This window comes from Aotus nancymaae, unplaced genomic scaffold, assembly GCF_030222135.1.
Source record: "Aotus nancymaae isolate 86718 unplaced genomic scaffold, 86718_ANA_hifiasm-v0.15.2.pri h1tg000041l, whole genome shotgun sequence".
NCBI classification, from domain to species: domain Eukaryota; kingdom Metazoa; phylum Chordata; class Mammalia; order Primates; family Aotidae; genus Aotus; species Aotus nancymaae.
In genome coordinates, this window is record NW_026988455.1 from 21301680 (window position 1) to 21325411 (window position 23732).

Genomic DNA, 23732 nt, shown 5'->3' on the forward strand with positions numbered 1-23732 from the left:
TTCTTTCCTAATTAGGGTTTTTTTTTTTTTTTTTACATCCCTCCCTTTAATTAAAAACTTTCCAGAGATTCAAGAGATGAAAAAGTGACCTTTGTATGCAATGGGAATAACTAATATTCAAGAGATACTTCCTTGAAACTAGATAAAAAGATATGATAAACCTGGAGCCTTTACTTAGCATTCTCTTTGCTCTTTTTCTGCTGGTTTTGGTGCAGAAACAAGCAGCCGCTTTAGAGAAGGCAGGCCTCAGCTCCCTGTCACAGCGAGGGGATCTCACCTTCGCACTGTATCTGGTGGGGGTGGAGGTGTGGTGTTCGGCTCACCACTGCCAGGGCTCTGGATGCTGGGAAGAGAGAAGGTCTGTGAAAGGCCTCAATTCAGCTGCCTGAGTGGCCTCTCTCCCCCTTCAGCTAAATATTGCTTTGGCCCCTGACAGTGGGCTTTTGTTGGGGGCTCTGGGGGCTGTCAGAGACAGAAAGTAGAAAGAGCTTACTGAAGGCAATATTGAAGGGAATGGGGCTGGTACATTGACTCACTTGGGGGTTTAATACATTTGCTGTAGAAGTGGAATCAAAGCAAAGTTTAAATTGGTGAAACGGTTAGTCCATTTTCAAGTTGTTGAGTTTTACTCCATATTTTCAAAGTAGAGTTAAGCCAGCCCTTTAAGGAATATAAGACCAGAGGCTAGTATTTACTCAACTCAAAGTTAGAAATAATGAAAATAAAAAATTACAGACTGTTAAGACTACTACCAATTAGGTATTGGCAGCCCACCTTGAGTGCTGTTTGGTTTTTTAGCTGCAATTAAAACACAGGGCGCAATGTCTTAGGAAGAGCATTCCCCAAAACATTCTCAAGGCTCTTTGCTATTGACGTATTCCTCCTGACCCAGATCCCAGACTAATAATGGACTCACCCTTTTAGGACTTTATACTCTACCCCTTTCCAATTTTTAACTTTTCTTCCTTCACTGCTGCATTTCTAGCATCCTGTGTGCTTTCGATTTGACCTGTTGCCGAGCTAAGGAGTTGTTGTGGAACATGTGACTGACCTTTGTGCTTGCATGTGGGCAAATGGACGCATGGAATTTTCTGGCAGCATAGCTCGTTGTGAAATCTATACTTGCCATTTAGGGGGTTTCTGGTTTGCAGCACAGGCACTTCTCAGGCTGTGCTTTTTCCCTGCCATGACTTCTGTTCTTTCACACATCCTGCAAATTATACCTTCGCATGAGGACAACCAAATTCAAGAATGCCAAGCTCTGGTGAATAAAATGCCCTTACTAATTAAAGGGAGACTGCTTTGAAGTTGTCTGAAAATTCCGAAGACTGCATTTAATTACATCACAGTAAGCGTACCGATTCAGATCAACAGGTGAAGAGATGAATGGATGAAAAGTCTAAATAACAAAGCATGTTAAAAAGAAACGCGTATCAAAACCATGGACTCAAATCCAAGGGCATAGGTTGAACTTCATTAATAAATGCTTGCTTAATGATGTGTCTGCTGTTAATGAGAGAATTATTGTGATACTGAAGTAGAGCCTGGGAATCAGGACGGACCTGCTTGCTTCTTCACAGATACGAATTTATCTTATCTTATTGATGCCATAAATGATGTGACTCTCTAACAACAAACAGGCATCATCAGTAGCCACAGTAAACCCTTTCTCTTTGGCCATTCCAGACACCATTTGGTTCAGCCTGGAATATACAAGACATTTGTAAAGTACGTCCAAGAAAATGCTACAAATTCCTGCTTAAGAGCCGATGTCGCCATGCCAATGACAATTCATGTAGGATTCAGCTAAAAAACCCAATATTCTCCAAAGTGTTTTAATGTCTAAATATTTGCCAGCATGTTGTATGAATCCTTGAATAACATATTAAATCCAGTGAATCTGTGTCAGATTCTGTTCACATGGTTAGGGTACATGCTTGGCTCTGAGGCCATTTACCAGTGATTGCACCATTAAGAATGTAAAGTGTTGGCCGGGTGCGGTGGCTCATTCGTAATGCCAGCACTTTGAAAGGCTGAGGTAGTTGGATCATTTGAGGTCAGGAGTTCGAGACCAGCCTGTCCAACCTGGTGAAACCCCGCTTCTACTAAAAATACAAAAATTAGCTGGGTGTGGTGGTGGGCACCTGCAGTCCCAGCTGCTTGGGAGATGGAGGAATAAGAATCATTTGGACCTGGGAGACAGAGGTTGCAGTGAGCCGAGATCACACCACTGCACTCCAGCCTGGACGACGAGAGTGAGACTGTCTCAAAAAAACAAAAAACAAGAATGTAAAGTGTTTAGAGGTAGAATGTTTTATGCAGTTCTCTACCTGTGAGCCTTGGTTTTAAGGGATTGAACTATGTGATGGAAATGTGTAATTCTTCTTTAGTAAACTTTCTACTTTAGTAGCAGATTTATAGAAAAGTCATGATGACAGCACATGGAACCCCCATCCCCCCCACACCCAGTTTCCCCTATTGTTAACATCTTACATTGGCCCCATAATACGGGTGCATTATTCTTGACCAAAGTTCACACGATTCATTTTCCCTTAGTTTTTACCTAATATCCTTTTTCTGTTCCAGGGTCCCAACCAGGATACCACGTTACATTTAGTCTTTGCCTCTAGACTGCCATGTGTATTTTTGACACAGATAAAACTAGATATTTAATGTGTCATTTCATTATGTCAGCCACACTTAAATTTTTCTTTTATATTAAATGTTTTCCTCTCTTTAAAAGTATCAAAAAACTAACAAGGAGCATTTTTTGTTATTGTTGGAGATGGCATCTTGCTCTGTCGCCCAGGCTGGAGTGCAGTGGTGCAATCTCTGCTCACTGCAACCTCTGCCTCCTGGGTTCAAGCGATTCTCCTGCCTCAGCATCCTGAGTAGCTGGGATTACAGGCGTGCACACCACGCCCAGCTAATTTTTGTATTTTTGGTAGAGACGGGTTTCAACATGTTGGTCAGGTTGGTCTTCAACACCTGACCTCGTGATCTGCCCGCCTCAGCCTCCCATAGTGCTGGGATTACAGGTGTGAGCCACTGCACCCGGCCCTACTAGGAGCTTATAAATCACCACTCCCCTACTAACCTACCCAAGGGTTAAGTTTCCCTCTGGCTTCACCTCTCCACTCTGTGATATTTTTACAGTGAAAATTACCCGGGCCCAGTGGAGAAAAGTCAGGGCACTGTTCCTGTTATACAGATGACATTCTTGATGCTCACATAGGGCACGCTTACTAGCATTTTACCAAAATGAAGGACGTGCAATTTGGCTAGAGTAGTGTCCTCATTTTCAGGAGCAAAATATATTGAAGCCCTGAGGAGTCAAGACAGATGAACCTCCTCTCAGAATCTCTTCTCTGATAGCTCAGAAAGCTGCGTGGCCTCTCTGTTGCTCCGCCAGCTAAATCCAGCTAACTAACGAGGACAGGGACCTTGCTCGGGTGAGCTCATCCTCTAGCTGGGGTGCAAGGGTGTCTGCACAGGGTGAAAACCAAACGGTCCTTTATGTAAAGAACGACTCATGACAGGCACCTTGGAGATGTTGCAGGGCGCACGACTGTGATCAGCCACCAGCCACATCGGGTTGGCAGTCACCACTGAGGCAGGTTGTGGTGTTGTGAGGTTGACACCAAGTCACTTGGTCAGGAACGATAGTAGCCCGTTATGTGCAGAAGCACAGGCTCAGGACATGTGCCAGTGCAACATCCCTTGTGGTGGCCCCTAAACTGGCCAAGTTGAAATCGTTCCCTGATCCTCCAAGTAGCCAGCCATTCCTCCCAGCTCGTGTGCAGCAGGAGTGGGGACATGTGCAGGTGTCCCCACCAGGCGAGCCTGTCCATTTCTAAATTGCTCCACCTTGGTAGCAGCAATCTTAGTAGCTCTGAGATTTTGAGGTAGTTCTTCCCTTTCATCCTTCAGTCATCTCTGCGGCCTCACGTACGTTCTCCACATCTCCTTCTCTTTGTGGTGCCAAGCCTCCCCCCCACCCCGTCCCACCCAGTCTGGGCAGTGGTCTGACTGATGCTGAGTCAGCCATACTAATGTCCTTGTTTATTAATCCCGAGGTACAGCATGCTTTCTTTTTGCTACTACAGGGCATGTGTTTTAAAAAATATAATTATAAAATTGATGCTTGCTTAAAATACTGTATATTATATGATTTCATTTACAGAAAATGTCCAGAATAGGCAAATCCATAGAGACAGCAGATTCGAAAATGGCCAGATGGCAAAGGGGCTAAGGCATAGAGCTGGCAGTTGTGAGACAGCAGATTCGTGGTTACCAGGGGCTGAAGGAGACGAGATGCGTTGGTGGGGAGATGACTGCTAATGGGAATGAGTTTTTTTGCGGGGGATGATGAAATGTTCTGGAATTTCATAGTGGTAATAGTTGCACAACCTTGAGAATGTACTGAAAACCACTGAATTGCACGCTTTAAAATGGCAAATTTTATGGTGTGTGAATTATATCTCACACACCATTAAAAATTGATACTTGTTCACAGTAGAGCCATTTAAATTGAAATAAAAGAAGAAATTCAAATTACCTATAATTCCAGGTAACTAATAGTAACATTTTGATGGTGATGATGATGATGATGTATGTGTGTGGCAGTTTTGTTATTCTCACATTTTGTTTCTTTTGGAGGAAAGGTGGCATTCTTAGCTCTGAAGGATTAGAAGAAACCCTATTGGGTTCTGCTGAAAACACTGAGCCCTGTTTTCACTTGCACCCATCCTACAAGTTCACATACTTCCTATCACATTTTGCTTATCAACTTAGGAAGGCTGCAGTATCTTAAGCGAGCCCAAACTAGGTGGTATAGGAAGATGACGCTTCACAATTTCAAACTATAAATGGTGTCTTCGTTTCTGAGATTAGCAATAACAAGCTAGTTTTGTTGAAACAAAGTGTCAGTTCTAAGGATCTCAGTGATTGGACATGCTGAGTTTATTAACCACATTTGACTGGCAGAGGAAGTGAAATTTCCATGTGTGAAAATGCCTCCACTTCTGAATTAGAAGCCGACTTGGGAAGAGCTAGGACTCTTTTTTCACAGTGAAATTGGACTAGGGAAGCTTATTTTGCTTTGGGGTATGTATTTATTTGAGTGTTTCACACCATTTGTCAATTTCTAAGCAGTTAATAATTTTTATGTCTCTTTTTGGAGTGTGTATATAGTGCAAGTATGTTTGATTTCATGTGGTCTCTCTACATTTAAACAGTGCTGAGTGATGGTGTGTGTAATGTGCTGATTTAAAATTTCAAATCCAAACTGAAGTCTTTAATTCTTTAGCAGAAGTCCACGGACTGCCCTGCATAGTTGACGCCAGCCTCTGTTCTGTAGCAGGAGGTGCTTCTGTCTAGGTTTCCATGATGGGATTGCTCGTCCTCTCCCAGGGGTACAGCACCGGCTGTCCCCATGCGCGGTTTACCTCCTGTTGAGGAAGAGTCAAATATACGCAGCTGTTAACCCAGGGAAGAATGGTAGGATGGCTCTGGGAGAGGTGTACGGTTTCAAGGAGACTTACAGAATAGAAATTTTTCTTCTAAATGGCTGGTCAGGGACATTTTATGAAAGGTGGCTCAGGGCTTGGCTTTTGAGGGCAGGTAAATTTGGACTAGAAATGATAGGAAGAATGGAAGTGAAAAGCCACAGTGCCCATTTATGTCCTTTGCATTGTGTGGTGGGTACTTGGCTGCTGCCAGTGGGTCTGGGGATGGGCGGGGGAATGAGTTGCTTAAGAAATTCTCCATCTCTGAATTTATTACCCAATTACCAGGGCCTCCATCTGGAGGGCAGCCTGCGGCATCTGGCTACAGAAGTGTTTGGTTTTGCCAGCCGGTGCTTTGCTTTCTTTCTCTCCCTCTCCCTCCTACTCTCCGTCTGTCTCTGAATGAAGCCCAGGCTCCATTGACTTATTTCCATACCTGTTCTGCAAAGCCCCAGCATTTGCTATTCTTGGGATAAACTTCAAAATCACTTTTACTATAACATCTAATCTTTATATCACTATAAAACCCCTCTAGAAGTTACCATGATGTCTTATCCCTCTGTGTTTTCTACAAACACTGGGTAGTTTGGCTGGAATGCCACTGTCTTTGCTTAAGAAGCAAATTAAAGGCTCCCGAAGGGAAAACTTGTTTAATACCTGTCCTGGTTTCTTTTTTCCAGGTGAAGTGGAGGTTCCGGATCCAAACGACCCTTTGGGACCCCTTGATGGGCAGGACGGACCGATTCCAACTCTGAAAGGTAAACTGGGACATGCAGGTGCTTTCGGGTGTTCTCAGAATGCCCTGTGCAGAGGCTCACTTTGCACTGCCTCTGCCTGAAGGCACTGGGGGTCCTCTGGCCCCTTGCTGCCCCCTGGTGGTGCACATGATTGAATGCCGCCTTGATTCCTGTGTGTCTTGACTTGGAGGGCATTGAGGGCCAGTTGGGGCCACAGGTGGAAGGTGACATGCAGGGAGACATGAGCGGACAGATGGTGGCCTGGCAGATGGGGAAGGAGGCTGAGCGAAGCCTTAGGTGCTGGATTCCGGTTGCATGTGACTCCAGAGGTGTGTGTACGTCTCAGTGGACAGGCGGCCCTCCTCCTCTTGGCCACCTGGAATTCCGCCCTGTGCTTCAGCTCTTCCGCTGGGTCTGTGGTCAGAGCCATGCTCACTTGGCACACCTCACTGGAATGCACCATAGATTTGTAGGGTGGATAGAACAAGTTTCTCCTGGATGCAGACCCGTTGCTTGAGGAAGCCGTGATGCCTTTGCTAATGCATATAGGGCTGCCTCATAGTCACAGATAGCCTGTCTGTCAGCTCGGGCTGCCTTAGCAAGCACCACAGACTGGGCAGCTGAAACAACACACGCTTCCTGGTTCTGGAGGCTGGAGGCCCAAGATCAAGGTGCCAGCACAGTTGGATTCTGCAGAGGACCCTCCTGCTGGCTTTCAGACAGCCACCGCTTTGCTGTGTTCTCACGCAGTGGAGAGAGAGAGGTCTGTTTGATTCTCTTCTCATAAGGACGCTAATCCTATCATGGAGGCCCCACTGAAACTGAACCCAATAGTCCTATAGGCAGTTCTTTAGAAATTAACCCTTCTGGTCTTAAAGTTTGAAACTTATATTTGTTTTATCTGAGTTCCTTCTTCAGGAAGAGGATGCTCAGGCCTCTCAAAAAAGTATCAAATCATGTTCCCCAGGACTTTCTTCATCCTGTCTGCTTCCTTACCCCTCCCTAGTTCTTGCTTTCTCACATGTAGTTACATTTCTTCTCTGCTGTATAAACCCCAAATTTTAGTTCATCGGGGAGATGGATTTGAGACTGAACTAGCATCTCCTTGGCTGCAGCACCCCATTAAAGCCGATTAAAGCCTTTTTCCTTAACACTGCTTGAAGTTTCAGGGATTGGCTGTCTGTGTGGGGAGCAGCAGGATCTAGACTGAACCCCTGGTGTTTCTGTAACACCCTACTCATGACCTTACCTAATCCTAATTACTTTACAAAGGCCTCACCTGCAAATATCATCACATTGAGGGTTAGAGCTTCAACCTACAAGTTTGGAAGCCACAAACACTCATTTCATAACAATCAGCTGCCGGAACGGCCACTTTATTTCTGTCTAATATGTAGTGCAGCTCTTCACAGCATCTGCATGGAGGTCAGTTGTTTAAAACCAAGAGCAGGTGAAGCTCTTCCCAGCATGCAGGGTGGTGGTGGGACTGGTGGCTGGTGCTTGGAGGCTTCCTTAAGAGGATTCCATTCTCTGTAGAATGTTAAATGTAGTAAACACATGCTCTGAAAGCTTGTTTAGCACACTGGCCTTGGGGACCACATTTCCCTAGGAAGAAAAATAGTTTTTAATGGTTAGAGCCTCAACTTGTTTCTCAAAAGCCTGACTTCACCCACCGTGCAGACAGACCACTGATACTTACTGGTTGCCTCCATCGCTGGCTCTGCATGAGATCCTAGGGCATGGTGTTGGCTGAAACGTGCTCTCTGCCTTGTGGAGTTTACAGGTCTGAGGAGACTCAAGCTCCCAGGTCATTATAAAATTCTGAGTTGTGGCAAGTGGACTGAAGGAAGAGACCAGGTTTTGGGAGGGTAGAAGAGGAAGTGGCCTCTTGATCTAGGGACAGATGGCTGTGCTGAGATCTGAAGAGTGGACACTGGCCACGTGTTAAGTGGGAGGGAAGTGTGTGTGTGGAGCCTGGTAGGGGCCCTGGGTCAAGCAGGATTTGGCGCCTTGGTGGTGCCACGGGGCAGATGCCTGGCTTAGGGGCTGGGGCAAGGTGGAGGTCAGACTCAGCCGGGGCTGAACTCGAGAATCTCAATAGAACACCCGGGAGCCATGTGTGGCTCTTGAGATTCAAGTCAGTTAGAATAAATAAAATTACAAATTCAGGTCCTTGGTTGTACTAGCTACGTTTCAATTTGGCAAGAGGCTCCCACAGTGGGTAGCACAGATCCAGAATGTTCCAGTATCAGAGAAAGTTCATGGGGCAGCCTTTGGCTACATCCTGCACAGCACTTTAGGTACCGGAATTTGTGTTTCATTGTCAGTTGTTGAGGGCATCTGGTCTGGGGGGTGATGCAGTCTGATTCACTCGGTGAAAAAAATCACATGGCAGCTGTGAAGAACGGTTCGGGGAGGAGCAGAGGGTGCAGCTCAGGGGGAGGGGTGAGTGATGAGAAGCAGACGGGCCACAAGTACAGCAGAGAATCCAACTTGAGTCATTCCATAGACTCTGATATTTCCTTGGGAAAATGTATTGCAATCCTTTGTTTCAGATTAACTGCAAACCCCTCGCCCAGATGGGGAGCATGGGGGCTTCCTTGTGGGCCTGGGGCGGGGCTGTGCTGAGACTTCTGGAGCAGGGTGCTGCAGGGGTCCTGGGACTGCACGTGGGGTGGGAGCTGTTCTTTAATTGATTGTAAATAACCCTGCAAGGCAGAAACAGCTGCATATTCATGATGCACTTAGGAGGATGCATTTAATTACCAAGGTGAAAAAATGACCATTGGATGAAATTTAATAGAAAATTTTGTTCCTTGGATGCTGCAAGCTCCCAGCATTTATAAGTCAAATTCAGTGCTCTAAGGTGGGATTTTTTCACTTCTGTTTCTGGAAGTGGAGCAACTTCTAAGCTTAGAATAGAACGCTTTCTACTCTACATTTTGTTGTTGGGATTTGATAATATTCTGACTTTTTTGTTGTTATTGTTAACTCACAAGTGATTGGGTTAAAAACCATGTGTGTTCAGTGTGTTCCCATGGCTGAAAGGAGTTGATTAATTTCAGAGTTTGGAAGTTTGCCTTGGACACACTCTGTGCTCTCTCCAGAGCACGGAAACACAAACGCCGAAGGTGGCCCGTGAAGTGGGCGCGTGTGTACATACGCGCATGTTTATAAAAGGGTAGAACAAAAAGAAAGCAAAGAACCACAGAAGGCCAGGCTGCGTTTCTTTGCAGTGGCAGGATAGTGTAGCATAGTGCAGCAGTTCTGAGCCTGCCTTTGCAAGAGGACAGGCCTTGGCTTCACCCTCTCCCTGGGGCCAGGGTCTTGGGCATGGCACTGCTCTCAGCCCAGTTTCAAGATGGGAGGACCCCCAGCGTAGTAGGGATGAAGGGGCTTGCTCAGCTCACTGCAAGCACCCAGAAGCAGTAGCTGATGCTGGCGCCATTTGTCAGTATCACAATCATGATGATTTGTGGATCCATCAGCACCCTTTGTGGGACAAGATCCGTAGTGAACTGCCCCCAAAAAGTCTAAGGCTGGCCCAGGGGCCCCAATCTTTCCCTTGCCCACGAATTACGTGGTTCTGTAGTGTGATTTTACTTATCTTTGAGTTCTCGCTTTTGCACAAATGGAGACTCACTCCACCCGTCCTTCTACTCCGGGCCCCTTCCTTGTATCATTAGTAATCGAAGGAGTTGGCCTGGCAAAGCCAGACTCATTATTCCTGCACGTTTTTGCTCATAGAGCTTCTGGGAATGTCATGCTTGGCCACATTTGGCCTAATCACTTATATAAAGTAATCATAGCTGAATGCACTATAATAGCTGTTTATTTAACCCATCATCAGCCATGATGTATAAACATCTGCAGAATCTCTGGCAGGTGACACTGGCCTGTGGACCAGTTCATCAGTGGTATGATGACAGCTTTACCTTTGGCTTAGCAAAAGTGAATCTAAGAATTAGCTGGAAAACGGGGTTTTTGTTCAGATACACTGTGTCAGTATTTGGTACGAAGCTTATATTTTAGACGGTATTGAGAGAGAGAGAGAGAGAGAGAGAGAGAGAAATCCCAGAGCAAAAAGCCTATATAGAAGAGAAAGTGAACACTGAGGATGTTGTGATTTGCAGATGAAAAGTTTGCCTTCAGTTTTCTTAAGCCAAAGTACTGTCATTGCTAGGACTGCAGGCGGCTCTAGGACTTGGTTGTAACCCCAGTTAACATGTGAGTGGATATTTATCAGAGCTTTGTATTCCTTGTTACATTAGACATGCAGTACACATACACACATACATGTTTTAGAATTATATTACTTACAGAAGCTTAAATTTGACCTAGAAACCACATGCTCTTTTGTTCCAAGGCTGTGTTTTAAATGCACATGGAGTACAGCTTGTGTTTTGTAAGATCAGTGCTTTGGAATGTTTGTGGGAAGTGGATAATTTCTGAAGGCTGGGGTGGAGTGGTATGGGCTTGCCTGTCTGCTGGCCTCCTGTTCTGGCTCAGCCAGAATAGATCCCGCGAGCTGTGTCTCTTGTCTTCGGAGAAGAGCTGCTCCTCGTCCACACTGAAGCCAGCAGGGGAATTCCTGACTTTGCACATGTGAGGATGTGTTGCAATTATAGGTGTTCTCAAGTGGATTCTAAATAACAGGGTAGTGAAACCAGTGCCTTGGTTACTAGGCTGTTCCCTGCTATTTGTGACATGTCAGGCTGTGGTGCTGAACTAAAATTTCCTTGGAAAGAGAAAACAAAGCAGTCAGCAGAGCTCGCTGAGTGGAATGGAGACCGTGGCTATTGGTCTCTGTTTGCCAAGCATCAGTTTCCCAGTTCATGTAGGTCATACGGGCTGAATCATTATGTGTGCTTCTGGTTTATTCTGGAACTCCTGGCATGCGTGCCTGTGCGTATGTATGATGGTTTGTTAGGTTTAACATAGAGTGAGAGTCTCCAAGGCTAACCGGGTAGAAAATGAAAATGGGATCATCACTGCAAACACAGTCAGCGTGAAGTCTGTCGTGTCTGTGATTCACAACCTGGGCTCAGCGTCAGGATGCACCATGTGACTCTCCCAGCTGTGTCTCCTCTGCCCAGTCACAGAAACTTACTTTTCAGCCTCCAGTTTCTTATCTACAGAAAGGGCATGATGCATATTAGTTGTCCTGAGCATGCACAGAGGTGGCAGGTGTGCGTCAGCTGCTTGGTGCACACCTGGCTCCAGGAGGCGGTAACGTTGTGCCTGGGCTTGTTGTTCGCTTAGAATAGGGAAGACACTCCTTGGAGTGGGTGTGCTCCAAGTGCCCAGACCAGAAGGTGAGAGGCACCCTGCCCATCCATACCGAAGGAGCCTGGGGTGGGCCCCCATGCTGACTGCCAGCAGGCGACCCAGGGTCAAGATTACGAGGAATGTCCTCCTGCCAGGTGACTGTGGCTTGTCCTCAGAATTCCTTTCATCCTGAGAACATAAAGATTGAACACAGAGGTGACGCTGAAGCTTACCAGATACCCACAAGGGGGACTCAAGCACAAATAAGGAAGCACAGGGGAGCGTGGTGCAGCCCCCCGGGACCACCATGCGGGCACCCCCTGCAGCAGACTACTCTGTTATTCCTTAATAGTTTCCCTGCAAAGGGAGAAAGGACAGGGTCTAGATACATAGAGCAATACAGAGAATGTGAAGAGTACAGTGCAGCAGAAATGCATGGGGAACTGATGGTGGTCTGGATGTCTAAGGCGGTACTCAGATGGGCATGGGGCGTTTCTGGGAGGATGTGGCCCCTGAACTGAGGCTTCTTTTATTCAGCAAGTATTTACCGAAGCCCACTGCATGCTGTGCGCTCAGAATCTCTGAAAATGTCTCAGTATGAGGTGGCGTGGTCTCCGCCTCCCCTGGGCTCGCTGAGTATCTTCTTAAGTAGGAGAGACAAGCATGGGAGCCATAGGAGGAACTCAGATCATGAAGGTGCTGGAGGGAGGTGGGTCCGGGATGAGAGTGAGTGGTGCTGGCTATGGCTAGTGGGGTGGTCGGGAGGCTGAGCCCCACTGAGAGGATGTAGGGGCAATGGCTGGCAAAGGCCCCACAGCTCAGGATGCTCCAGGCAGGAGGTGGGCATGAGAGAGGAAGGGAATGTGGGGTCCCACTCAGCAGCAAGGCTATGACACCCAGTCTCACGATAGGCACCCAGGGTCAGACTCGGGTTTAATTCTGGCCACTTTGGCTGTTGTGTAGCCAAGGGCAGGATTGGAGAAGGTGTCCCACATGCCCCACGTGCTCAGGGAACCCCCAAGGCAGCTCTGAAGGTGCTGATATGCCTAAGGGGCACAGGTAGGGAGAGGACCAGGAGGCCAGGGTGGACTCTGTGCTTGTTGTGGGACATCTCGGCCCTGCGGGGTCGGGCGGAGCTAGAAACTGATTTTACAAGAGCATCGGAGGCTTGCACTGAGCCCAGTGTCCACATCCATGTCCACCCTGGGCTGGGGATTGCTGGGGATATGTTTTTGTGGCACAGAGAGAAGCCCCAGGGTGACATGGGAGGGAGCCGCTGCCTCCAGGACTTGGAGCACCAGGACTTGGTGGAAGGAAGCCCCCAGGCAGGTTATTCTTCAGTTCCAGGTCGGCAGCCGGTTCAGCACCTGCCAGGCTTGTCTGCTCCCGCCCAGCCCACAGCCCCACAATCCCAAGCAAAGCTTTCCCTGAGACGTTTTCTAACATTTGTTGGACAAAACAAACATGAGATTTCCAGGTTCTGAGCCTTGCACCACTCTGGAGACTGAAGGCCATGTTCGAGGCACCTTGGATCCAAGTAGAGGACCCTTTATCCTCCTATTGGCTGTGAGTCTCCAATGCCCATTGGGCTGTCTGGGTCTGGAATGGCCTTGGAAGAAAACTCTACCCCACAAATAGGAGATTTCAGAGCTGCACTGTCGGTTATTTGAGGCAGAGTTTGGGCTGGGCACCTGAGACTGTCTGGAGACCCACAGTGGCTTCCTGCCATCAGTGAGGCTGGTTTCTGCCTCCGAGCCTTCCCTGCAGCCCTCCGTCAGCCCTTCTTTTTCTCCCAGGGGTAGCGTTCTGACAACCCACGCCCAGCGGGGTGGCATCCCTTTGGCGGTCTGCTGTTTCCCTCGTCTCACTGGTATTGTCAGTGGCTGTTCTTCCTCCTGTGGGTGACACACACGGACAACAGTGATTCTTCCTGAGCTCGCTGGGTTTGAGACCATACTGCAAAGGGCTGTGCCACCACCTGTCTGTCTCTGTCTGTCCCCGGGGTGTGCGCACACCCACGTCTCTGTCCCTTTGGGGGGGTGTGGGTGTCACCTGTGTATAGGTCTTAGTTTTAGTTTCTTGGGCTGTCTTCTTCTTTCTTCATTAATTCCTCTACCCTAGCAAAGGATAGGTCCTTTGTTATAGCAAAGATCTCAAGACGAGGTGCCTTAAGAAAACATCAGAATGTTTTCTCTCTGTTCTGGAGGCCTAAGTCTGAAATCAAGGTTTGCTGGCAGAGTCGGTTCCTTCCAAAGGCTCTGGGGACAGTGTGTCCCGCATTCTGTCGGAGCTTCAGGCATTGCTGGCGACCCTCCGTGTCCATGGTGCTCTGTGGCTGTGGTGGCCTCATTCCAGTCTCTGCTCTTCCTTCCACTTAGATCTGTGTCTAAAATTCCCTGTTCCTATAAGGACACTGTCTTTGGATTAGGGCCCTCTGTAATCAACTCTTGACGTCGTTACGTCTGCGGTGACCCTATTTCCAAATGAAGTGACACTGACACTCACGGGTCCTGGGGGTGTGGACGGCAGAACGTGTGGTTGGGGGACACGGTTCACCCCACCATATTCTCAGTTTCTCTAAAGGTACAGACACTCTTAGGTGCTTTTCTTCACCTCGCAGGTTCCCATGCTTCTTGTTTTCCTCATTTTCTCTGACTCTCATCCTTCCTGACGCTGCCTCTGGTCTTCTGCAGCTGGTCACACGCACCACACTGCAGCTCAGTGGGAAAGCCTGAGTAGCGTGGCCTCCATTCCACGCCTGTGATGGATTTATTAACCTGAAAATATTTTCCCCTGGGAGGAGCAAGCAGCTTTATGTCCTTTCCGCAGCTCTCAGGATTTCCATTCCACATGCCGTTCCAGGAAATTTGTTTTATCTCCCACTTATCAAAGCTCCATGACCTCATGACCTCTAATTACATAAAAGTTTCTTGATCTTCCCAGACTGATCAGTGTAACCCGGTAAAAGCAGATCCTCAAACGCCTAAGTAATTTGACCAAGTTGGTGAATACTTGAATGATTGGCTGGGATTTAAAAATCACTGGTCTGATTGTGACTGTGAGGCAGAGCAGCGTTCCCTGGTGATGGGATTCCTCTGTTACTTTGCTTTTGGGTTGTTTTAATGCTTGGACTCAGCTCCCTGTCCAGAGATTTTTGGTGCACAGAGAGCTGGCCTGGGCACTGGGGAGATGAGCCTGTACCATCAGTTGCTAAAGTTGTGCCACTGTTAAGTTAGGAAGGGGAACTTCTTTGGTTCAATTAAAAGGAAGACTTTTGTTCTCTGTAATGCTATGGAGTGTGAGCGCTGCCCAAATCCGAGTGAGCCAAAACCTCAGTCGGCCATGCCTGGCTCCTCTTGGCCTGGCATATTGTTTCTGGAGAGGTTTGGGGCAGCTGCAAAAGAATGTTTTTGTGAGCTGGAAGAGAGCTTAGAAAATGGTTAGTACAAACCCCATACTTTGCACATAGTGGAAATGAAGCCAAGAGAAGCTAAATGACTGGCTATAAATTAAACAGCAAGGGAAAAAGGAATATTATGCTTAATCTCTAGAGAGCTTTCTTTCCCGCTTTCATGTTTCACCCTTAGAGAATTGATGACATTGAAAATGGTGGACTAGACTCATTTGGCAGTCCTTCCATGTAAATTACGTACGAATACTCAATAAAATACTAGTAAAAGATGTGAATGCCTATATGAACGTGGAAGAGAGATGGAGAAATGCCCAGGAGCCAGGAACGGAAAGGAAGCAGAATTATAAGTAACGGCCCTGGGCTGCCGCAGCAGAGGCCACTTGAGGTAGCCCACTACCTTTGCAGCCTTGGAGAACAGCCTGATTTTCCTAGGTCCTCAAGAGGAGTTTCTCTGAGACCAAAGGCCAGATTCTGAAAGCATCATGAAGTTGTGACATGAGCTCACCAACAGTGAAAAGTGGTGTCACCGTATGGCCATGGTACACATGTGGACATGTCCGTGTGCCGCAGAGCAGAGAGAGCACCAAGATGTGGACACACCAAATCCTCCTGGGCTTTAATGTCAGAGTAGGCTCTGGAACATAAATGCAACACTGTAGAATCTGCAGGGGTGGTGAAACGCCGATGGAGAGTAAATGAAATAAGCAACCTAAAGCTACTGATTTCACTTGGAATTGGAATGTATTGTTTCCTCTAATCAGGAGAAATGAGGGGTTAGGAGAAAAATCTAGCTTGGTTTTTGGAAAATAAAGGAATTTACATTTCTTGCACCCTAATATAAGGCCTATGAAATATCATCCCTGCTATAGAAACAATTCTGCTAGGCCCAGTTTCATCAAGAGCCTTAGGTTTCAACACCAAGCCAGGAGGGAACCCATCGGCTCCACAGAACTGAAACTTCATTGACGAGCTTCCCGGTGAAGCTAGGAGACCTGCGAGCTGCAGTCTTGGGGAAGAGGGATGAGCATGCTGCCACCTGTCAGCCCCAGGAGATGAGATGAGAGATTGCCTCCACCCTGGCTCCAGATGGGAAACATAGAAGACTCTCCCATGAGAAATCAACGGGGGCCAGCACCTCTGGAAGCCAGATTTACATTACCAGAATGTTGTAGGAAATTCCAAGCCAAAAAGTTAAGATAAAACTTGGCACTGCCTGTCAAAGGAACCAAGTCCTCAAGGGATTCTCTCAGAAAAACCAGCTTTACAATAAAAAAATTACACAGCACACTTGGCGAGGCCCAAGATGAGTGGCAAGCTAGTAAACAGTGAAGCCAGAAGTATTAAAGCTAAAGGAGGAGACAGAAGCCACAGAGAAGAAAAAGCAGTGGTGCATTTGAAAAGGAACGAAACAGACCTTCTAGAAAAGAAAAATATAGTCCGTGAAATGAGAAACTTGATGGCTATGTTACAGGGTAGATGGACATACCTACAAAAAGGATAAGGAGTATTAAAAATAGGTAAAGAAAGAGCAGAGCAGAATTATCATATGAGGAAAACCAGCATGTATCTAGAAGGACATTTAATATTTTATGAAATACTGATAGAGATTTTATAGAATTGATGGAAAGCAAAATCTTCAGATTTGAGGAAGGGCACTAAGACCTGAGGAGACTGAAATAAAAATAAATTTGCTATTAGTAATAGACAATTTGGAAAGGCAAAGACAATGCAAAAATATTGAAAATAGCCTAAGCAGGGGAAAGTTCACAGTACTTGCAAAGGAACAAGAACTGCAGGACTTCCAACAGTCACCAGAAAAGCCAGAGGACAGCAGTGCCTCGAATTCTGTACCCAGCTAAACTATTATTCAAGTGTGAAAGTAACAGATATTTTTAGACCAAAACTAACAGTGTTTATATTTATAGCCTTAGTCTTTACTCAAAGAATGAATGTCATTCGGGATGAGTTGAACCTAAGAGGATGGAGTGAGATGCAAGAAATGTTGGTGAGGAAGGAAGCTGGTGAACAAATTGGTAGATCTCAAAACACTCTGACAGTAAAAATAGTAACTGGAGATTTAAAATCAGGGTGTATTTAAGCACCAGGAAGCAGTTCAATGTGCGTGCGTTCGTGAGTGTGTGTGTGTGTATGTGTGTGTGTGCACGCGCGTGTGTGTGTGTGTATGTGTTTAAGTGATTATAGCTCATAGCATTTAAAGTCTTTTGTATTTGGGGGACTTTGCTAAATTAAGCATGCCTATAAAAAGTAGTTAAGCTAGCTACTTATGTATAACTTTCAAATAGGCAAAGGGAAAAAATGGAGAATTTAAAAATCCTGTAGAAGATAGGAAAGAAAAAAATAAAAGACAAATGAAAACATTCGAAATAAAACTCATCAGTTAAGAACATAGACTCAAATTAAAATGTAAAATTATATGCCACTTACAAGAGTTATGTCTAATACAGAATCATAAAAAATGATGAAGATACTAAAAAGATAAAAGTTAGGGCTATGTTAACCAAAGGTACCCTGAGGATGGCTATAATAATATCAGATAAAAAGATCTTTTAGACAGAAACGTTGCTTAGTGATATATGGACCAAATGGTGTTATAAAACTGAAGTTGGGAATGCACCCAGCCACATCGTTTCCCATATATCTTTACAACTTGGCAGAATTACTAAAAGCTCTTTGACAAATGCAAAGTCCTTGAATCTAGTAGATAAGCATATGAACAACAAAATCCATAAGCTTAATCAAATGGGCACTTAAAAAAAAAAACTCTGCCATGAACGTAAAGCATATGTGGACCATCTTTAGGATGCTGACTCTGTGGAGCATGTCTCATTGGCTTCAAAGAATTGTCATCACGTAGATCATGTTCTGTGACAACAGCACCATTAAAGCACACTTTAAGTAACTCATAGCTAAAAGAAACATGTCATAAGATATATTACAAAATATGTGGGTCTGACTAATGATGTGAAGATGAATTTATTGGACGGCTAAAGAAGTGGAAGGGAAAATTTTACACTTAATGCATACATAGAAAAGGAAAAAAATAGAAAATGACTTAACTGCGGAAGTTGGAAAAAGCAACAGAATAGAGAGATGAACAGACAGTTACAGAAGGGTGCCCCAATGACGAGAAATATTCCAAAGGATGTGGAAGCTCACGAGGAATTCATAAGATGTGAGCTAAAACCGTAGCGCAGATCTATTTTATGTTCATCAGATTGGCAAATATTTTACAGCCCCCAAACACCAAATTCCGGCACAGTTGTAGGGAAGCACTTTAACTCAGATATTGTTAGTGAGGTACAGATTGTTTCAAGCACTTCTGAGACTCAGATCAATTAAAGATGTCGAGACTGTATGACTCCACATCCAGGTGGATACTCCCCCCCTCAACTTTTATTTTAGGTTCAGGGGTACGTGTACAGGTTTGTGACGTGGGTAAATTGTGTGTCATGGGAGTTTAGTGTACAGGTTATTTTGTCACCCAGTTAATTAGCATAGTACCCAACAGGTAGTTTTTTAATCCTCACCCTCCTCCTACCTTCAGTCCTGCAGTAGGCCTTGGTGTCTGTTGTCCCCTTCTTTATGTCCGTGTGCACTCATTGTTTTAATCCCACTTAAAAGTGAGAACATGAGGTATTTGGGGTTTTGTTTCTATGTTAATTTGCTTAGGGGAATGGCCTCCAGCTACATCTATGTTGCTGCAGAGGATATGATTTTTTTTTTTAAATGGCTGCGTTGTATTCCATGGTGAATAGGTACCACATTTTTTTTATCCAGTCATGTGTGTGCTTATGAGAGACCCTTGTATGTGCACAAGACAAGACATGTATATAGGTGGTCATTAAATACTATAATGGCAAGAATGTGGAAACAGCTTACTGTCCTTCAACTGGGCAATGGATAAGGAAATTGTGTTTTTTTGTATAATGGACTATTCTGTTACACAGTAATTAAAATAAATGGCACACATCAACATGGATAGATGAAATGAAGCAACTAACAAACATTACCTTTCAGAGAAAATTTCTAAAAATGTAAAATAATACAAATATGCATTAGAATGATGCTTACAAGTTCCCTGGAGAAGAAGAAACGAGAGTAGGTTTTGGTTGTATTCTAGACTTTTTTTTTCAAGTGTTCTAAGTAAAATATGGAAAAATTAATGTCAAATCTTGATGTTTTATTCATGGTTATCATTTGATATCTGTGTTTTTCTGTATGTTTATAGCATTTTAGCATTTAAAATTTTTAAATCAAAAAGAATGTTGAACAAAAGAATTAGGCAAAAAGATATGGGAGGTGGCTGGGCGAGGTGGCTCACACTTGTAATCCCAGCACTTTGGGTGGCGAGGTGGGCAGATCACGAGGTCAAGAGATCGAGACCATACTGGCCAACATGGTGAAACACCGTCTCTACTAAAAATACAAAAATTAGCCAGGCTTAGTGGCACACGCCTGTGGTCTCAGCTACTCGGGAGGCTGAGGTGGAAGAATCGCTTGAACCCAGGAGGTGGAGGTTGCAGTGAGCTGAGATTGCACCACTGCATTCCAGCCTGGTGACAGAGCAAGACTCCGTCTCAAAAAAAAAAAAAAAAAAAAGATATGGGAGGTATGAATTTTGAAAGCAAAAACATTATGTTATTGTTATTTGAAGATGATATCTGTGTAGAAAATCCAAGGCAATCAACTCAGAAACTGTTATAACTACAATAGCCAATAAAGTGCCAAGATCTTTACAAACTTGCAGATGTGGTTAATAATTTTGAGATGAGAGGATCATTCTGGCTTATCCGGGTAGGCCCGGTGTAACCACAGAGGTCCTTAGGAAACAAGGGCTGGAAGACTGGATTCAGCAGTGGATGTGACAATGGAAGCAGAGGTTGGAGTGATGCAATGAGGAGCCACTGGCCAAGGAAAGAGGGGGGTACCTAATGTTACTGAAACACCAGAGTTTGTTCTATTCTAGGTCTTGCTGGTCACCACACAGAAAGCCAATCACTGAGACAGCAATTATTGTCAAGGAAGAAGGCTTTAATCGTGATGCAACTGAGGAGATGGGAGCTTAGCTTTAAATCCATCTCCCTGACTGACTAAAATGAGGGCTTTATATAGCAGGGAAGAAATGTAGCTATGTGTGGGAAAACAGGAACATGGAAGTGGTAAGGAAGCAATCATGATGATTGAGGGAGACCTGGTGTCTTACTGTCTGGATGTGATGTCATGATCTGATGAGTTTCAATTCTTTGATACTTTTTTGAGAGGTCCTTTCCCAAGGAAGGGTCGATTTCTATGTTTATCCAAAAGAACTGCCTACGGCAGGGGTCCTCAACCTCCTGGCTGTGGACTGGTACTGGTCTGTGGCCTGTTAGGAACTGGGCTACACAGCAGGAGGTGAGCAGTGGGTGAGTGAGTGAAGCTTCATCTGTATTTACAGCTACTCCCCATCAATCACATCACTGCCTGATCTCCGCCTCCTGTCAGATCAGCAGTGGCTCTGGATTCTCACAGGAGCACAAACCATATTGTGAACTGTGCACCTGAGGGATCTAGGTCACGCGCTGCTTGTGAGAGTCTAATGCCTGATGGTCTGTCACTGTCTCCCATCACTCCCAGATGGGACCGTCTAGTTGCAGGAAAACAAGCTCAGGGCTCCCACTGATTCTACACATGGTGAGTTGTATAATTATTTCATTGTATATTACAATGTAGTAATAATATAAATAAAGTGCACAATAAATGTAATGCACTTGAATCATCCCAAAACCATCGCCCCTACCTCAGGCCATGGAAAAATCGTCTTCCATGAAACTGGTCACTGGTGCTAAAAAAGGCCAGAGACCACTGCTCTATGGGACTGTTGGGTCACTTTCACTGGAAACTGGGCAAGGTTTGAGGAAAGCGATTCTCACGCAGAGCCTCCGGAAGGAAGGCCGCCATGGCATGTGGGAGTGAGGAATTCCGACTCCCATAACTGTAAGGTGAAAGACGTGTGTTGCTTTACACCACTGTTTGTGGTAACTTGTCACAGCAGCCATAGGAAATTAGTACACTATATAGAAGATTGCTATCTGATAGTTCTCCTGTAAGCAAAGTCATTTAGACAGAAATAATAGAAAGAAAACTTATTTACATTAGTAAGAAAAATTAGAGAGTAGCTAGAAATCTACCTAAAAATAAATGTGAAGATCTATCTGAAGAAAATTATAAAGCTTTTCTGAATACTTCAGAAGGTCTGAAATATAGATACAGAGACCATGCTTTGTCAGTATCGTCAAGTGGGTAGTTCTATGCAAATTATGCAGATTATCGATTAGAGTCCTACTTTTAAAATGGAAACTTGCTAGGATGATTTTAAAATTTAGAAGAGAAAAACAATCATGAGATTGAGAGTATGGCCCTTGAAATGTAACAGCCATTTTTCTCAATGTCTAAATGTACTTGAGTCATTGTAATTTAACAATTGTGATGCTGCCAGAACAAGTGATTAGTGGGGAGGGGAAGGCAAGGTTAGAATGAATAGAGCTTGTTTTAGATGGGTAGCCCGGGAACACCTTCCCTGGAGGCGATGTTTTAGCAGGCGTGATCCGTGAGAGACAGCAACTCTGAGGAGTGGCCTTGACCAACTGAACAACAAGGAACCAGCTTGCTGTGCTTTGGGGAGAGCAAGGGACTCCCCAAACTCCTAGTTGGGGAGAAGTGTGGGGAGGATAGAGAAAATTTGGAAGCATTGATACTGCAGATATAATCTAGTTATTCTTTATTATCTGTCTTTCTGATTTCTTTCTGTGTTCTGAAAAATCTTACCAGATAAGAAACGCAAGCGGCACTCAGGGGATCGGAGGAACACATTTTATTATGCCGGCGGGCCCAGAAGGGTTCACACCCAGAAGTCTGGACCCCGGCTAAGAAAAGTACACAGTTTTTATAGGTGAAGGGGCAGGGGAAGTAACTCAGGACTCTGGACAACGCAGCAGGTTTTAGACAATGAGGCAGTTTCTCTTAAGGTTTTTCAGTTAGTAAGTAGTAAGCTGAAGTACAGAGGCAGAAAGAGGCAGTCACTAACAAAAGCAGGGTCAGTTTCAAAAACAGGGACGGCTGCTGACAACGTACTGACAAAATCCTGGGCAAAATTTCCACTTTATCTGAAGGCTCAGTTTTACTCACCTACTTGGGGAGATGGCTGTAAATTACCAGATTATCGAATGATGATGGCCTATGGTTCTAGTCTTGCTGAGCTTCCTATGGAACGTGAAGGTGGCTGCCTCCAGGCCTGGGCCGGAACATGGTGCTGTCCGTGAGACTCTTTCCTGGTCCCTTCCCACCTGGGCAGGGCTTTATACGCCATTCCATCAGCACCTCCCCAGGTATAACTGCTGGCCATTTTGCAATATTCTTTACAATGCTAGTCTGGCCAGAATACAGTGAAATGATATATTGGGATGGGCAGCCCAGATTATATCAGAGCCACCACTTCACATCGTCACAGCAGATTAGGTACTGCATTCAACAAAGAAACAAAGATATGGGGTCCAGTGGGCAGGTGTATTGGGAATGCAGATTCCCCATGCTGTGCCTGTGTGGTTGAGTTCATGAAGACCATACATGCAGAACTATACCCTGCCTGATTGAGCCTATCTTTTTAAGGAGTTTGCATAAGCATTTTAGTGACCTTCCAGCTTTATGTTGTCAACAAGAATGACCTTCTGTAACTAAATTCAGTGCATGGAGAAGGGTTGGCTCGGAGAGTATCCAGGTAGAAACTAATGATGTTAATAATTATTGTAAGTAGTGGTCTCTGCTCACTAATGACTACTCTGCAGACAGGTGCATTTCCACTGTCCCCATGAATGAAGACCATCTCCTCATCTTAAATCCACCGCCTGGCTTCCCCCACCTCTCCATCACCTCTACCTCCCCGGATACTGGTGGATCCTACAACACTTCTTACCCTTAGGGTCCACTAGAAATACTGTAATTTTCCAGTTAAATCTGTAACAACAGATACCTGCCTTCTTTCAACTTTATTTGAAAAGAAAGGATCAAGGCCAACCAGAAATAAGCCAAAAAATCCAGAACGTGAATATATCTGTTTTGAAGTCATTTTCAGATTGCTCTGCTGTTTTAGCTTTGTTTGATGTAAGTTCATCTCTCTGATTAACTTTCTTGTCCAACATTAGTTTCCATACATGGTATATTAATAGAATTGTAGTTTGCATGTTCCTCTTAAGAGATAGAGTAGTCCTCCGGCCACCTCGACCACACCACACACCTGTGTGTGCATGCACACACGTACTTGTGCACCACACAAACACCACACATGCATACTCACATACACCCCTCCTCCTTTGTCCCTTTCACTTTCCCTTCTTCTCTGTAGCCTTGCATTGCCTTTGAGCTCCTGGCTGTGGCTGTACTGGGCTTCCCACATATCAGGGCAGTCCAGCTCCTACCTTAGGAGCAGCCCACTCACTCCCCATTCTGGGTGCCCTCCAGTGTGTGAGCGCGGGACTGCTTCTGCCTGCTGTGGACCTGGGTGCAGCAGGACAAGGCCTTCACCTCCCCTCAGCATCGTAACTTCCGTTCTATTCACAGGACAGTGGTTAGCTCAGTTTGGAGATGTCCATGTTTTGTCACACATCTTCTTTTTATATTTTACTTCTGTGGCTTTGTGCTTAATGATGCAGTAGGTGGGGAGGAGGGACTTTCTGAGCGTGGATTTACATCATTTTTACCGGCCTGGGGTAGATGTAGTGTTTGGAAAGAGAAGCACAGTTGATCCTCATTTGT

General features: G+C 45.3%; 1 protein-coding gene across 1 annotated transcript in view; it reads left to right on the forward strand.

Annotated features, from left to right (window-relative positions):
• The window catches only part of ROR2 (receptor tyrosine kinase like orphan receptor 2), a 224383-nt gene that overhangs the window by 165503 nt on the left and 35148 nt on the right, over window positions 1–23732 (forward strand). Inside the window, exon 2 of the mRNA XM_064361578.1 lies at window positions 6188–6265. Coding sequence (XP_064217648.1) covers window positions 6188–6265 — 78 coding nt within the window. The remainder of the gene's footprint in view (window positions 1–6187; window positions 6266–23732) is intronic.